At 42.0% G+C, this 18,543-nt stretch overlaps 1 protein-coding gene across 1 annotated transcript in view; it reads right to left on the bottom strand.

Annotated features, from left to right (window-relative positions):
- The window catches only part of LOC139539745 (protein kinase C-binding protein NELL2a-like), a 112,923-nt gene extending 96,419 nt beyond the window's left edge, over nt 1-16,504 (bottom strand). The window contains exons 1-4 of the mRNA XM_071342981.1: nt 16,237-16,504; nt 15,826-15,954; nt 2,873-3,023; nt 873-1,046 (exon numbers count right to left, since the gene is read on the bottom strand). Coding sequence (XP_071199082.1) covers nt 873-1,046; nt 2,873-3,023; nt 15,826-15,954; nt 16,237-16,285 — 503 coding nt within the window. The 5' untranslated portion in view covers nt 16,286-16,504. The remainder of the gene's footprint in view (nt 1-872; nt 1,047-2,872; nt 3,024-15,825; nt 15,955-16,236) is intronic.
- Nucleotides 16,505-18,543: the final 2,039 nt, after the last annotated feature.

Raw genomic sequence — 18,543 nt, 5'->3', positions numbered from 1 at the left:
AAACAGAAACGATGGGTTTATTCACAAGATCTGTATCTTTCATCTGGTGTCTTGGACTTGTGATTTAATGATATTTAGATGCTACTATTTACTTGTGAAGCTATGCTAGCTATGCTAATCAGTGTGGGGGGGGTGGGGGGTGCTCCCGGATCCGGGTTTCTTAGGCAGTAAAAGTTAACTAGCTAACGTTAGCTGGCTGGCTCGTTAGCTAACGTTACGTGACGTGTGTGATCTTATACGTTGTTTACCTAGCTAGCTAGCTACATGTCTTAAGCTAAAGTGTAAAACACCCATTGAATATGGCCGGTGTCAGTAAACGTTGGCAAAAAAAGATTCATGAAATTGTTGCCAGCAGAGCTGGTTAGGCTGTTTTCATGCTATCCAGAGGTAAACAAATCATCCAGAGCGTCAAGTGTGCGCTTTGAACGCTCCGAGAGCGAAACGAGGTGGGTGGGGCTCAAGCTTAAGAGGGTGTGAACGATGCTGAATGGGTGTAGACAAAGAAGAGCTCTTCACTAGACACCAAAACATTCAGAAAACATTCTCAAAAGTGAGTTTACAAGTTTATCAACTTTCAAAGCATAATTACTTTCCCATTGTTCCTCAGAAATGCAGTGTATGATATACCATTTTGTAGCTCTGAGTCTCTACTTTTATCCAATATAAAAAAAAACACAATTTCAAATTTTGCTACATAAGACAAAATCCAGGTGGTGAGTCACATATTTGATTAAATTGATTGGTAATAATGCCTCTAACACTAAAATACACCCTCTTCAGTCATCCTATTCCCTACTTATTATAGGTTGTTTATACTGGGAATAATACTGGATTAAATTAAACATGTTTATATCTCAGTACATTTAGCCTACCTGTTGCAGTCAACGTGCAGTATGATGTGGGAGGCGCTGACAGCCACAGAAACCTTGTGCCACTGTCCGTCTGCCAGGCTGTAGGGAAACACCTCGGTGTGGGCCTTCTGACCCTTGGTGCGGTAGTGGAGACGCACCTCATTGCGCTGCCCACTGCTCTCCAACTCCAGGAACCTGAAGGGACGAGCAGACAGAATATGGATGGAGAAGAATTGATATGGACACAAGTTTGTCTAAAGTGGATCCTGAAAGAATGAGCAGATGGAATATGGAGAGAGAAAATGCTACACACATACACTACATGGCTAAAAGTATGTGGACAACTGTTCGTCGAACATCTCATTCCAAAATCATGGGCTTTAATATGGAGTTGGTCCCCCCTTTGCTGAGATAACAGCCTCCACTCTTCTGGGAAGGTTTTCCGCTAGAAAATGTTTACGCACTACGTGCTTCAGCACTCACCAGCCCCCTTCTGTGAGCTTGTGTGGCCTACCTATTCGCGTCTGAGCAGTTGTTGTTCCTAGACATTTCCACTTCACAATAAAGGCGCTTACAGTTGACCGGGGCAGCTCTAGCAGGGCAGAAATTTGACGAACTGACTTGTTGGAAAGGTGGCATCCTATGACGGTGCCACGTTGAAAGTCACTGAGCTCTTCAGTACAGGCCATTCTACTGCCAATGTTCGTCTATGCCGATTGCATGTCTGTGTGCTCGATATTATACACCTGTCAGTAACGGCTGTGGCTGAAGTAGCCGAATCCACCAATTTGAAGGGGTGTCCACATACTTTTTGCACGTGCACACCCACACTACCCAATTCAACCACAACATCACTAACAGGTAAAAAGGCAGTAAAATTGAGGACAGACCACACCCATAACTCTACAGATAGCTGAACATTTCCTGTTCATTCCCTGAATCAGAATCCTTCCAGTAAAGTGTATTGTGCACCACACTCACCCCATGGTAAATTATAAGTGCTTCACCCTGTTTCAAAGAATCATGACACATTCCTCTGTAGATCTGCAAACCCTTTCAAGATCCAATCACTTGAAGTGCAAGCTTAATGCTACTCAACGGCTGTCAAGGACAGCTTCAGTGAGACAACACTAATGCATATGTGTAATGTGAGTGAGAGGAGTAAACTCATTGGTACATTGGTATTCCAGGAAACCCCTGCCTTCCTTCTGTCTAGTCCGTTGAGATTCCCCATGTGAAGTAGCGACACTAATGGAAAGAGCTGACAGAGTTGCCAATACAGATTCATCAGCTCTGGCTTTAAAGACTTCTACTCACTTCAAAGCATTATTCAAAAGAAAAACAGGCATTTAGGAGAACTGTAGCGGTGGAGTGGATTTATCTACAAACCGAATCTAATGAGTTATTGTCCTCCAGCCATGCACAATATACCAGCTGCACAAATCCAGTAACTCTGCCTGCCGGGATCACCCAACAACCCATTTCTAAACCAAATGAAACAATGGTTCTGTAGCGTGAACACACATCCTGCACACAGTCTGGCTCAGCTAATCAAAGCTGGGGAAAGTCATTAACGTCGCTATGAGGTCTTTACTCTGCGCTGACTTTAATATACACAGTTCAATCAACACATTATGTGGCGTCCTGACTGGAAAACAGATCAGCATACTAGCTAACTAACTGTTCACAATCACCACGGTTGTGTGTTTAGTTTGGTGATGTACTAGGAATAAAGTGTTGGTGTAATTAGCTTTTTCTGTACAGCATTGTTTAGTCTGTTTTGTCATCTGATTCCTGCAGCACTAACAGATTTACAAAAACACAAAAATACTGTATGTACCCTCAACACATTTTACGCAGAGATGACAATCCCATATATTTTTTAAAGGACTTCACTGCAAAGGTGAGCCATTCATACTCTGACCAGTGTGTTTTATGAGGACCTTGGCATTGTGGTCAGTGGGTATTGTGAGGACTCTAGCATTGTATTCAGTACGTATTTGTAATGATTCTGGCCATACCTCTGTTCAGAGTGGTGGATGGAGAGGATGACCCCAGAGTTGAAGTGCTCCTGTTTCAGGGTGACTACAACGGTGAACTCCCTCCGGCCCCTCAGCTTCTGGAGCATCCGCTCAGACACATCCTCAGGAGCCTTCACCTCCCTGGACGAACCTGGGGAAAGGGTGGTTGGCAGTTTGGTCATTAAAAGGCAATATTGTAGTAGCACTTGAGCATTCAAATACATTAGCATTATTTATGTAGGCATTTCATTTCCATGTGTTTTCATTCATTACAGGTTATCATTGTTGCAAAACACAAAGGATATTCATGATTGTTCAACCATAGTGCCATATTAGAAATGAAGGATTATTTCAACCAGTATAATGTGTTTAGATTAATAACAGGGAGATCAGTGTTACACCGTGGCTCTGGATAAGAGTGTCTGCTAAATTACTAAAATGTAAATGTGTCTCAACTGAAGCCAAACAGAGCCAGAATAGAGAAACAAACCCACATTAGCGTGATTCACAAATGCCTCAGTTGTTGGTACAGACAGTTAAAATAAGTATTTCAACACAGCTTGAAACTATCCACTCTTGAAATTACAGCAGAACACATCTGGCTGTTTTAGAAAATACAAACAAAAGACATCAGCTCCTCTGAAGCTGAACAATCTCCGACAAGCAGCTTCAGAGCTGCACCTTTTGAGCTCAGCTTGAAGAAGAAAGAAAAAGGAAGGAAGAAATAAGAAGAAGAAGAAAGATTAAAGAAAAAGAAGGAAGAAGTGCGGTGGACATTCAGATCTCTGTGTAGCCTGGCTAGTCTGTAGCTGCTGTTCTGTAGCTATTCTTCTGTTCTCCAGTCCCACTAGTGTGCCACCTTCTCCCCCTAACTCCACCCAGACATCTATGCTACTTTAATGGAAGCATCAATAAATGATGATGTTTCTCAGAAGCAAATCACATCAAAGAGTTCACTCCCAGCCAGGGGATGCATGCATGATGCCATGGCACACTTTAGAGCTACAGGAAGCTAAGCTAGCATCGCTGCCTCTCTTCTCGTCAGCGCATAAACATTTTACTTCCAGCTGGTGGGAGTAGCCAATTAACACAATGTAGTATGAAAATGCTAAAAAGGCCATGATGAAGCCTGTCACTGTGCAGGGTGAGTACACAGAGTAGATGCTTCAATGCATGCGATTGGAGAGAAGCACGTTATACAGTCTTCAGAGAAGGAGTGTAGCGTGTGCTGCTAGCATTAGCATCTGTCTGATCCTGGCTAGGCTACTCCATGGGGAGGCCATGTTTTGAGTCGTTTCTGTCAAAACAAAAAGGTTGTCTGTTTTTTAGGTCAACTAGACAGATACAGGGCTTGAGTACATCCTCAACAGAGCTACTATCATTAAAGTGTTATTGGCTGAGGTGGGTCTTTGGGTCTTTTTTTTTTGCACTGCAAAAAGGGAAATCTAAGCAAGCCTAAATATCTTATATTGTGATAATTCACTTAGTGTCTATTACCAAGCTAAATTACCTAACGTCATTGGTAGATACTTGTGCTTATTTTACCCCCCCCCAAAGGCTTAATACAAGTAAATTATCTTATTTCAAGATAATTTTTCTATATATTTTACCCATTTTTGCCAATGAGGTTAGATAATTTTAGCTTGGTGAGGATTTATTTTAAAAAGTGAATTATCACTCAAAATATATTTAGGCTTGTCTAGATTTCACTTTTTGCAGTTATGATGGGAGCAACAGAAAGCCTCTGAATGAATAATTAAATATAAGTGACCACTTTTCATAATAATGTAGGACATTGGTGGAAATGATTAATGCTTTGAAGTGTCTTAGTAGACCGCCTCATTGAATCACAATTACAGATCAAATAAAGGGTTTGGTGCATTTTTTCCCTTTGGAAAAATTATACAATTGCATTCAGATCCCGTGGAATTTTCTACAACAGAAATACAATAAGCCATTTGTCAGACTTGAAACAAAACAAAACTCAAGCAAAAGACTCCAGCCCGAAGATGGTAGAGTGCCGTGCTGGTCAGTCATGTGCCAGACCTAAGCAGGGCGGGTGTGACTGTGCAAGGCAAGGGGAGGACCACAGTGATACCTCAATCCCAGACACAATGGTTAGGGGGCAGTTTGGGCCGAGGGACCTTGGCACTGAGCCCCACCACAGGGCTCCACAGAAAGCCATCAGCCTTTGATCTGTTAGTAGCTTCTCTTCTCCAGGACACAGCCTGCCTCCCCACGGGGGATGGCGAGACGCCCAAGTGGGGGGAGGGGCAGGGTGGGACTCACCGGACCCCTTTCTAAGACTTACTGATAAGCACGGCTGTCCTTGGAGAAGCCTGCATTTAAAGCACAGAGATAGGACCCCTGCATCGGTGCTGCTCACTCATGGCATAAGATTACCACCAGACAGTAGTACCCTACCAGTAACCCTCCCAAAAACCCTCCACATGAAAGAGGAGTGGATGAGACTCTGCTCTGATAAGAGGGCCAGACCCCCCCCCCCACCAAATCAATACCAATCAATTCACATCGGCATACCTTATCTCACATCGGCACCGTTTTCAATGTGTCATTAAAACTAATGCACACAGATAATTACTGAAAAAAATAAGAAAACATTTACATTTTCAGGAATCAAATAATACATTGACAGAGTGAGAAGTCCAAAGTCTCAGAGAGTGTTCCTGGGAAGCACAGCTTTGTGGTAGCCTTGCCGGCACGCTAATCTTATCTGCAGGATCCAGTATAAACAGCTTTAAATGGTTTCATACCAGGCGATTGTCTCCATCATAGGGATTGACTCTAATCTGTCACTGAGTAATAATACCTTATTTTGTCGGTCTGAACTCTAAGTCCGTGCACAACGGTGAATGCTTCCCTACCATTGCAAAATAAATACTGCCAATCTAATCAATGGTTCATATGTTTACTATTTAGATCAGGTGCCTTTAAAAGCTCAATTTGAAAAGCTGCCCTACAGTACATTAACCTAACTATCACATAATCCTTTCTGCTCCCATATGTTCCTGTATTTTCAGAGTGATTTCTTTACTGTATACTGTACAGGGAAGAACTTAGTTTATTGAGATGTAAACAGCCTCTCAAGAACAATATGAATTCACTGGGTAACATTTAAATTAATTTTGGCCCTGGTTTCAAATTATGAAGATGCCTGACTTTACCCATAACAAAGCAACAACAGCAAGTAAAAGATCACAGCGGTGTTCTGATCGAAATAACACTGGTCACGTTTATAACACTCCTCTCCAACATTTCATGTCATCTCTCTCAAAAGGCAACTGTGTGTAACTCAGGTCAAAACAATGGGTGAAATATTTATGTAAATGTGAGCAAACAAACCAATTAGATTGTCACCCAAACAGAAGTGCGCAAATCCTTTAGGTCCCACCTTTGACAGTTCAATCGTTGCAATGTCGAGCAAGCCATGTAGAGGAAGCGCCATTTATGGCACATTCTCTCATATTAGCCATTTATGGCACATTCTCTCCTATGCTCTAAAGCAAAAATAATGAGTAAAACATGGATATATCTTTAGAAAAACGCTGATAATTGATGCTCTATTCATTGCAACATCTTGAGAAGTGGTTGAATGCATTTGTGGACCATTTACTTGATGAGTTTTATTTTCATTAATGAAGCTATTGTATTAGCGCCACGTTAGCGGGCCAATGCTAACTTTTCTATATGTTAGTGAATGTAAATGGTGTAACTTATGCTAATTGCTAAGCAAACTTTTGTAGCAGTAATTATAATTTTCCCAAGTGAACAATATATCAAACGGATGCATTTGGTGTCAGTAATATATTGTAGAAAAGTCAACTTATTGGTACTTTGTTCAAAGTTATTTGTTAGTTGAGTGACACATTGAAACGTACATAGCACTAGCTAATGTCAGATGCCATTTCACGGTAACTTTTGAGACGCACATGTTGTGTAACCATAGAGAAGACATTTTAATAGCAGTTTATTCTATTTGTACATTTATTTCCTTGTTATTATTGTGGAAAAATAGATCCAAAGATTAAGGCTGAGACTATTTAATTGTATCATAGAAAAAATCTTTAATGCATACGAGCAGCTGCAAGGTAGATCAGTCTCTGATCGCAGGAAGGAGCTCGAAGAGTAAATCAAATGAAATTATATTGGTCACATACACATTTTTAGCAGATGTTATTGCGGGTGTAGCGAAATGCTTGCGTCCCTAGCTCCAGCAGCGCAGTAGTATCTAACAATTCACAACAATATACACAGATCAAAAAGTAAAAGAATTGAATTAAGAAATATATAAATATTAGGTTGAACAATGTCGGAGTAGCATTGACTAAAATACAGTAGAATAGAATACATATATACAGTTGAAGTCGGAAGTTTACATACACCTTAGCCAAATACATAAAAACTCAGTTTTTCACAATTCCTGACATTTAATCGCAGTAAAAATTCCCTGTCTTAGGTCAGTTAGGATCACCACTTTATTTAAAGAATTTGAAATGTCAGAGTAATAGTAGAGAGAATTATTTATTTCAGCTTTTATTACTTTCATCACATTCCCAGTGGGTCAGAAGTTTACATACACTAAATTAGTACTTGGTAGCATTGCCAGTACATTTTTTAACTTGAGTCAAACGTTTCGGGTAGCCTTCCACACGCTTCCCACAATAAGTTGGGTGAATTTTGGCCCATTCCTCCTGACAGAGCTGGTGTAACTGAGTCAGGTTTGTAGGCCTCCTTGCTCACACACGCTTTTTCAGTTCTGCCCACAAATTTTCTATGGGATTGAGGTCAGGGCTTTGTGATGGCCACTCCAATACCTTGACTTTGTTGTCCTTAAGCCATTTTGCCACAACTTTGGAAATATGCTTGGGTTCATTGTTCATTTGGAAGAAACATTTGTGACCAAGCTTTAACTTCCTGACTGATGTCTTGAGATGTTGCTTCAATATATCCACATAATTTTCCATCCTCATGATGCCATCTATTTTGTGAAGTGCACCAGTCCCTCCTGCAGCAAAGCACCGCCACAACATGATGCTGCCACCCCCGTGCTTCACGGTTGGGATGGTGTTCTTCGGCTTGCAAGCCTCCCCCTTTTTCCTCCAAACATAACGATTGTCATTATGCCCAAACAATTCTATTTTTGTTTCATCAGACCAGAGGACATTTCTCCAAAAAGTATGATCTTTGTCCCCATGTGCAGTGGCAAACCGTAGTCAGTTTTTTTATGCCTTTCAGGTTATGTCGATATAGGACTCGTTTTACTGTGGATATAGATACTTTTGTACCTGTTCCCTCCAGCATCTTCACAAGGTCCTTTGCTTTTGTTCTGGGATTGATTTGCAGTTTTCGCACCAAAGTTCGTTCATCTCTAGGAGACAGAACGCGTCTCCTTCCTGAGCGGTATGACGGCTGCATGGTCCCATGGTGTTTATACTTGCGTACTATTGTTTATACAAATGAACGTGGTACCTTCAGGCATTTGGAAATTGCTCCCAAGGATGACCCAGACTTGTGGAGGTCTACAATTTTTTTCTGAGGTCTTGGCTGATTTGTTTTGATTTTCCCATGATGTCAAGCAAAGAGCCACTGAGTTTTAAGGTAGGCCTTGAAATACATCCACAGGTACACCCCCAATTGACTCAAATGATGCCAATTAGCCTATCAGAAGCTTCTAAAGCCATGACATCATTTTCTGGAATTTTCCAAGCTGGCACAGTCAACTTAGTGTATGTAAACTTCTGACCCACTGGAATTATGATACAGTGAATTATAAGTGAAATAATCTGTCTGTAAACAATTGTTGGAAAAATTACTTGTGTCATGCACAAAGTAGAGGTCCTAACCGACTTGCCAAAACTATAGTTTGTTAACAAGAAATTTGTGGAGTGGTTTAAAAACGAGTTTTAATGACTCCAACCTAAGTGTATGTAAACTTCTGACTTCAACTGTAGTTATTACACATTGATTACACTATCACTCGTATTTACTATGTCACAACGATTCATCGATACGTATGCTATGATGGTGGTAAAGTTGTCTCGCGCACCTAGAGTGCTGGTCATAAAAAAAGCTAGCTAGCTCATGGATGCAAACAATGTTCTTCCCCAAAAACATAGCAAAACGCCAATCTTTTTCAGTAGCTATATAGTTAGGTAGCTAGCTAACTATATAGCTAGGTGTCATCATCTAAAATAACCTTCATTTATAAAACAGTTCTCATTTGATTAATGGTGGTCGAACCCATCTATGTGAAGCTAGCCACAATAAGGATTAGCCACAATAGTGGACTTTGCGCTTAGCCTTAAAAATAAAAGTATGGCATAATTCTACAATTTCTATTAATTTGCATCACTGTCAATGACATACTTTTATTTGAAGGCAAACCACAAATTCCACTATTGTGCCTAATCCTTATTGTGGCTAGCTTCACAACACAAAACCCGGTACGGTCGAGCATCACTAGCCAGATGAAGCTAGCTGGCTGCTTATAATGTTAGCTTTGGGCAACAGGGTTAATAGCTATTTATTTTCATGAACTGAAGTTCAATTTCAATAGGCGAACAACAAGTGGCAACCTAGCTAATACTTACTCAAAATAATTCCTAAATCATTGCTAAGAATAATGAAAATGACTGCAGTTTCTACTGGTCATTGTTTTCAGGCTGGTTGTATTGGTGCTAGCTAGGTACCAAGCTAAAGCTAGCTACCCCAGAAGTTGCGGTCGAACAAATGATGTTTTATTACCAATGCGGTATGGGGCGAAGCCCCCTTTTGGAGTCAAGTACAGTTTATTAATCCATAGTATGCATGATTGTAAGTTTTGGCCTGCTTATTCAACACGCAGGTCAGGTTTTTTGATGGAGTTTGAGTCTTCTTGGATGGCGAGCCTACCCAGGGAGAACGACATCTTCCATTGCATGCAAAAGAAAGAAAACATCTGAAGACATCTTTTCAAGAGGACCTTTTCTTGAAGTACACTATTCTCCACAGCTCTACTGTGTTTGTCTCTTTCGAACCGCTCTCATCAACTAACTGTTTTCGCCCACAGGACTGCCGGTGACTAGATATTTTTTTGTTTGTCGCCCAATTCTATGTAAACCCTTGACACTGTTGTGTGTGTGAAAAGCCCAGGAAGGCAGCTGTTTCTGAAATACCGGATCTGGCGTGCCTGGCACGACGATCATACCACAGTCAAATTCACTTAAGTCACTCGTTTAGCCCATTCTAACATTCAATTGAACAGTAACGGATCACCCCATGTTATGTGGTAAGACTGAAATACTGTATCTGTATTTGAATGTAATTTTCTGAATTGAACTGTACTGGTGATAATTGATACTATAGAAGGGAGAACGTGATTTTACCTGAGGTATTGAAATAGACCCATAGATTATTTAACCCAGGGTATTTGAATTTGTTTATTATGAAATGCTATTATTGTGAGTTGCATAAATATCCTTGGCACAGAATGACCAAGTGGGACCAGTCAGTCCAAACGGCCATATTAGAGAACAAATAATATACCACAGATTAGAACTCTGCATGGGCATTCATTTTTAGCCCGACCCCTACCCATGCCTGCGACATTCAGGCCCTACCCTACCCAGGCCCGATTGCTTCTGCCAAATTTAAAGTCCAGCCCTGCCTAAAATCAGAAATAACTTCCTCAGTTAGTAAATACAAATCATGGCTAGAAGGGATCCAGCTTTTGTAAAATTATCGTCAAAAGTTAAATTGTTTAGCCAATAATAACCCTAAGCCTTTTCCTAACCTTAACCTAATTCACGTAACCTGCTACGTTAATTCTCCTAACCTGCTACGAAAAGTCAAATCTGAAGGTTATTTGACAAAAGCTGGATTAGTCATGACCGTAAATCCATTAGCCGCTCCTCTCTGTTGGTCACTGGCTCCCTGTGCACAGGAGGCTTGCTCTGCATGCATTCTGCTCATGGCGGCTCTGAGTCTGTGAGTAACCATAGCAACAGCTCCGCTTGGGCCTCTCTGCTCAATGACGAGACAGAGCAGTGAGCTGTTAACTACTTTTTGTCACTCTAAACCCAGACAAAACTCAAGGAACATTATTATTTTCTGTGAAATAATCTCTCCTGTCTTATATTTGACGAGGTTGAAGCACTTCTGACAGCATGTTTTGATCTTAGTAAGATATGACTGTACTGGCTCAGCTTCAAAATGTTAGAGATCAATTTAATGATGCCCGAGCCGTACCTATACCCTTGTTATTGATGGAAGAAAACAGGCCCTACCCAATGTATAATGTTGGGGCCCATCAGGCTCGGCTCGGGTAGCAGAGCTCTACCACAGGTAGACGATAAAAATATTCATGACTCACTCAACATTGCGTAACACTGCCAGTTAGAAAATGACATAGCGTTTTTTCAAAACACTCTGCTTTAAACATCGGTGCTGAGGCTGAGGCATCTGCGTGGGAGGGTTGGGCTTGAGAACATCTCTCTAGGGGGATTACATTAATAATAAACTCAACAGCAACTCAAAACCCTCACGTAGCCCCCTTTTGGCTAGCCTACACCCTGAACATTCCAATACCAGCCCCGGCTCCGGCTGACTCAAGAAATCTGCATTCGGAGGATGGTCTCTCCCTCCACTGTGTGTCCACTCTACTGGAACAAATACTAAACCGAGCCAAGGGCACCTCCAGGACTGCTGGGGCAGCACTTTCTCCCAAATTCTCTGATCGACTCTGCACTGACCGTCAGCCACTGGCTGTCTGACATTCAGAGTCTTTGAGCTTGTGTCAGCCAATAGTCCTATATCTATGGTGGCGGCAGGTAGCCTAGAAGGTTGGGCCAGTAACCGAAAGGTTGCTAGATTGAATCACTGAGCTGACAAGGTAAAAATATGTTGTTCTGCCTCTGAACAAGGCAGTTAACCCACTGTTCCTAGGCTGTCATTGTAAATAAGAATTTGCTCTTAACTGACTTTCCTAGTTAAATAAAAGGTTAAGTGTAAACACTCTATTTATAGTGGCCCGGAGCTGACACAAATATCACTCAACCACCATAAGCAATTCTGGAATAAAGGATCTGGTTGGACTAAGAGGGCACCTGGACACCTGGATTCCAAGTTACTGTTACAAGTCCAACCACAGAATCAGTCAGAAAGGAATGCAGTGTTTTTGCCAGAATAGCTTTGGTAGCTGGCATTGGTGGCTGTAGCCCCAGAGGTTAGCCCATTAGTTGCCTCCTATTTAGTTGACACACACACAGGGAGCGCTGCTGTATAACAAATGAGTCTCTTCCATCCCGCTACCCTCCAGGGCAGTTTCAGTTAGGAGCATAACCACCACCAGATACACAGAAACACTTCACCGGCAGTGCTGCTCAGTGCTCAAACACTCAACAAGAACGAATGCCTTTCTGACACTGGTGATGATATAAAATCAGCACGTGGGTCTCTGGGCTCACATGCATGCAGCTGTGTAGATAGGATACTGCTCATTGGCTGCTTGCTGTCGTGACCATTGTAGGCTCCTCTTCCAGGATCAGTTAGGACAGAGTCTGATCCTAGTTCAGTGCTCTGGTTGTGGCAGTCTGCTTCATATGTAGCACAGGGACATTCCTTCCTCCAGCTTTATCATATCAGTCCGAGGCCTACCTCTGTATATCTATAGTACTGCCACTCACTGTACGGCTGACAGGTAATTTCAAAGGCAATCTGCAGCAGGTGAGAAGTTCTAAAATGTAATCCCCACCTTCCCAGCTCTCTCACAAACACACACACACACATAGTTCATGCAAGCCAGTGCACACACACATATCCTTCTTCTCCCCCCTCCTAGAGATACCAGCCATCCCCATGGGCAATCAGGCACCCAGCTAACAACAAACGTTCACACAACTTTAAGAATGAAACAACTTTAGAGAACGTTCTCTTAAGAGCCTCATTAGGTCATTACCTAACGTTTTCATAGGAATGTTCCAGTGACATGCAAGGACTGTTTCCCAGAGACCATTCCCTTAATGTCAAACATAACTTACCCGGAATTAGTTACCATGTTCTCAGAATATTCAATATTAATGTTCTAGACACGTTTCATGGGAATGTTGGAAGAACATTCCTGTGTATCAGTGTTCAGGATGTTGCCTGATGGTCACCAAAGATGTTTGTTTCATCATTACACATCACCCCTTGTTACTGTGGCCAAGCCCATCAAGGCTGATTGGTGAACAACAGCTCTTTGTTTGTTGGCAAGTTTAGGTACACTCAAACAACGCTTTTAACAGTGTTTTCAACTTACATTTGACATCAATTATTATATTGTGCATCTTCATTAGTACAGTAATTATTATTCAAAATATCCAGCCCTGGGATTTGAACTCTCAACCTTTAGCTTCACTGCATTTTGATCATCCTGCTACGCCACCATGTCTGTATCAGTTAATGAGCAGTTTCTCATCATTGATTTGATTGACTTATTTCAGCAATTTTAGGGCTTTTTGTATAGTTGTATAATGTTAGTGGGGCATAACCCTGTTTTAATGTTACTCCTGAATCATTATGATCAATAAAATAGTTTTTCTTGTGTACTTTTAACAGAGCTGAGATTTACTTCAAAGTTAATTTGCCCTATTGCTTATATCTACCCAGTTTCAGATCTACACAAGTGTCTAGGGAGAAGGAATTAGGGTTGGCTTCAGGACAGGACCTAACTATTTTGGCCCAATAAGCACATACTGTAACCTCTAGGGGTATCCCTTATTGGGAGAGTGGCTAGGGTGTTCTTCATTGGTGCTGGTGGCCTGGGTTTGAGACCCGCATGGGGTGTCACACTACTCTCACTTTCTAAGCAATGTATGTTAATGTCATTATTTGGTAACATATACAACACCCCTAACTGATCTAATTTAAATCAGTTTATCATTGAAAGAAGTGAATCTGTAAGTTTACCCCTTGAGCACAAATGACATTTCCACTACCTTTCATAATTTATGAGTATTTATTAATTATATATAGCTGAGCATCTCTCCGTCATCTTCTTGAAACACACTTTGAAGTAAATCTCAGCTCTGTTTAAAAGTATACACAATAAAAAACTATTTTATTGATCATAGTGAATCAGGAGTAACATTAAAACAGGGTAAAAGGCCCCACCAACACTAAAATAGCTGAATTAAGAATATCAAATCAATGAGAAAATTGTCCGATTAACTCATAACTGATAACTGACAGACATGGTGGCGTAGCAGAAAGATTGGAATGCTTTAAATGAACATGAGCAATGTAATTATGTATGTCAATAAAACGCACTGTTAAAAGCACCATGTGTGTCCCTAACATTGCCAACTGACAACGAGCTGTGAATAGATCAGCGGTAAATTAATCAGGTCCTTGATGGGCTCGGCAACAGTAACTATGTCTAACGAAACAAAACATTTTGGGGAGAATGTTTCTTTGGGACCATCAGGTGACGTTCTGACAACTGATACACAGAAATGTTCTTGCAACATTCCCTTGAAATGTGTCTAGAACAATAATATCTTATGTTCTGAGAACATGGCAACCACGTTCAGGGTAATTTCTGTTTGACATTTAGGGAATGTTCTCCTGACTCAGACAGCTACCCTCGCTCTAGACAGCCTGCTCAGTGACTACACTACACAGAGGCCAGCAGGTTTGACTGCCGCTCCGCGCCTCCACCCAGCATTACTTACTTAACAGAGACATCCTAAATGAAATAAGGGGCAACGCTGAAGAATGTACGGGGATGTCTGAGTCATGTTTCCATTTTGTGACATTAATAGCAAACTGAAGGAGAGAGGGCGGGTGGAACCCCGCCTAGGTGGAATGCATAAGCGTTGGAGTAGAGGACGGGACATCATGTCCCCCTATCTTCAAAGAGGAAGAGGGGCTCCAGCTGCACTATACATACAGTAACTGTGCTGGCGTCGCTACAGAGAAGTATATGTGAGGATAGGCAGGAGAAGATACGAGGTACACGTAGAAGGATTTGGAAATGAGTTATTCCTATAACAATGTTATTTACTTTTATACAGGATGATGTGCTACAAGATGGAAAATGTTCCTTTTGAAGCCATAACTCATTATTTTGTATACATTGATCTGGATGCTTACTGCATCAGGTGCCAATTTGTCCAGGTTGAAATTCTTCTCCAGAGAATTTATCCATGGAAACACTATGTATCATTTAGTGATATTCTGAGAGGTGCTTGTCCGAGGGCAGAGCAGTAGGATGTACAACTGGAGCATAGAATTACATTTTACTAGACTCTCTCATCCAGAGCGATTTACAGTAGTGGGTGCATACATTTTCATACTGGTCCTCTGTAGGAATCGCCAACAACAGGTTCAGGCTAGACAACCCATAGACCTCAGACACAGGGGGGGTCATTAAAGGTCCATTCTGGCTGGGGCCTGTAGAGTGGCTCATTCAACATCAACCACACTCCATACATCGCCATGAGCCTGGGGTTTTGTTGCTGACTTCTCATTATGCCCAGTCTTTCCATAATTCTTTGCATGTGCGTTTCCCTCTCTCTTATGGGAACACTGTTCTTTGCTTTGGGCAGGTGGCATCCCAGGGCCCCTGGCCTCATTCAGAGAGAAAATGACAACACTAGGATAAGTATGTCAAAATAAATGGTTGTGCAAACAAACAGGTTGTATTGTGGACAATATGTATAAATGGAAGGTTTTCCTTTTATGTGAGAGCTTCCAAAAGCATCAACACCCATTCACCATGCATGACAGTCAATCTAATATTATATGGAAAGAAACACGTTTTTTCCCTTGCCATGAGTTTTTGAACTCATGGACCCTGCTGTTTTGTTGTCTCATTCTGATGAGGAAAAAACTGCAACTAACCATTGTTGCCCTCTCGCCTTCAACATACCACATAGCATAGCCTATTAGGTTTCTTTATGGGAGCATCTTACCTTGAAAGTGGAACGCCCGAGACTCGCTGTGGAAGCCCTGGACTTGAGTAACTCCATCAAAACCCTCTCCAAGCGTCAATTCATCGAAAACATTGATGCATAGAGCAGGATCAACCCCGAAACCTAAAACTTAAGTGACAGAAACAAACACAGTACGCATGGACACAATTCATAGCATCAATTCAGTGACCCGTTTCCGAACCGTTATAAGGTGCTAGATAGATGCGCATCAAAGTGTACAGAATTCCAGCTGATATTTAAACCGGCAATTTGGAATAATAGGTGAAAATTGATAGGATAAACACTAAACAATAACAATACATTTTATGAAAGCCTATACCATACTTTGTTGTAAAATGGGTGTCTCAAGTAATTTACATTTTTATCTACAAGACATTATGTGTGTCCTACCTGAGGTGACGCAGAATAAACCGAGGAAAATAAATAGTTTTAATCCCATTGTGAATCAAAATTAACAGTAGTCCATCTTTTGTCCACTTCCAAGAGTCAATCCTGCTCAATCGGTTTACATGCGAACGATGTCACACCAGCGCAGTGTTACAAATCCCACACTTGTGAAAACCGTATCAGATTCAGAACTTTGACGCCAGAGATATTATTCCATTCAGTACAAACTCCGTTACAGGTCTGTGTCCGTCGGCAACACAAGTGGGTAGGCAATAGCCTAGAGGTTGTAACAAAACAAGTTTCACCAGTCCCGGAGACGCTCTGTTCAGCAGTCTGCACGAGCGCGGCGGAGGAGAGCGAGGGTACCCGCTTTCAGGGTGGGAAGGAAAGGAGAATATAGCCAATGAAATAGGACCAATAAGCCCCCTTGTGGTCTTCGGCTGAAAATGACTTGAACTGGCCTTAATCCAAAACGCGCATTAAAGCGTACAAAACATTAGGAGCACCTTCCTAATATTGAGTTGCATCCAATTTTGCCGTCGGGGCATGGACTCTATAAGGTGATGAAAGCGTTCCACAGGGATGCTGGCCCATGTTGACTTCAATGCTTACCATAGTTGTGTCAAATTGTCTGGATGTCCATTGGGTGGTGGACCATTGTTGATACATGAAAAATCCAGCAGTGTTGCAGTTCTTGAGAAACTCAAACCAGTGTGCATGGCACCTATAGTACTACCATACCCCATTCAAAGGCAGTATTGTAGTATTGCCCAGTCACCCTCTGAATGGCACACATGGGGCGGCAGGTAGCCTAGTGGTTAGAGTGTTGGACTAGTAACCGAAAGTTTGCAAGATTGAATCCCAGAGTTGACGAGGTAAAAATCTGTCGTTCTGCCCCTGAACAAGGCAGTTAACCCACTGTTTTTAGGCCGTCTTTGAAAATAAGAATTTGTTCTTAACTGACTTGACTAGTAAAATTTAAAAAATAGCACACATACATATTCTATTTGTCTTTCTTTATGATCTGGTTTGCGGATCGCATCCTAATTTTAGGTGCATTCACCGTCACCTACTGTACTGGAGTGTGAGGCCAGTCACGGCCTACCTACATTCAATTCCAGTAATAGAAAATAGAAAAAATGGTAAAGGAAAATGAACCTTCCAACTAATAGCTCTCACTAAAAAACCCAACACCCACTCCACTATTTAACTCTGTCTAATCCTACTCTAGGCCAATGGTCTGGGAGGACAGAACACTACCCCTCAACACCCCCTGCAACTGTTCTGCAGTAAAACCTCGCAACCCCAAGTACTCTCTGCAGCTACCACCGCAACCTCTGTTTTCTGTGACTTACATTCCATTTCTGCATTAAATTGACAACCATGACTATGAATGCTAAGACACCCACCTTGCTGAAACACATATTATTCCCATCCCTCTGCCTACTCACAGGAATCCTCTCAGGATCCCTCACCCCATCTTTCTCTACCACTCTCTTCACTCCTTCAGCATACAACCCTTTCTGTACTACTCTGACCCTGGTAACCACAACCTGCCTTTCTCTCATCGGACACCTCCGATCTCCAGCCCCATGGGCACTCCCACAGCTAACACACAACTTTCTCCACCAATACTACACATTCCTTTGTCTTATTCCCTACTGTACACTTCTCACATCTACGAATCCCCCTCCTACACACTGCTGCAACATGACCATAAGCTTGGCATCTAAAATACTGTAGTATTATTGGAACAAAAGCTCTCACGGCATAACTGGCAAAGCCTAACTTGACCTTGTCGGGCAAACACTCTGCATCAAAACTCAGCAAGACAGACAATATCTTCTCCGTTTCACCACGCTCTACATCGGGTCTGCGTCGCACCAAACGGCGGGCATCACAGACACCAGGAATCTTCCATTTCAGCTGATCCTCCTCAACATTTAATGCCAGTCCTGTTATCACTCCTTTCAAAGGCACCCTTCTCTGGAGAGCAAAGCAAGTACATTCTTGTCCCTAGTCCTGTGGTTCGGAGCACTCTGGATGGAAGAAAGAATAAATCACCACAAGTCCACTTCGCGTTACTTTAAACAACTCAAAAGTTCCCAAACTCTTCTCCACTCAACCTGACATCACATATGGATCAGCCAGAATACAAGGATCCATTCTCTCCCTAAAGCTCACCCGCACTGGGCCAGAATACAAGGATCCATTCTCTCCCTAAAGCTCACCCGCACTGGGCCAGAATACAAGGATCCATTCTCTCCCTAAAGCTCACCCGCACTGGGCCAGAATACAAGGATCCATTCT

The sequence above is a fragment of the Salvelinus alpinus genome, chromosome 15 (assembly GCF_045679555.1).
Source record: "Salvelinus alpinus chromosome 15, SLU_Salpinus.1, whole genome shotgun sequence".
Lineage (NCBI taxonomy): Eukaryota > Metazoa > Chordata > Actinopteri > Salmoniformes > Salmonidae > Salvelinus > Salvelinus alpinus.
Note: the sequence above shows the minus strand (reverse complement) of the source record. Positions and strands in the feature narration are given on the sequence as shown.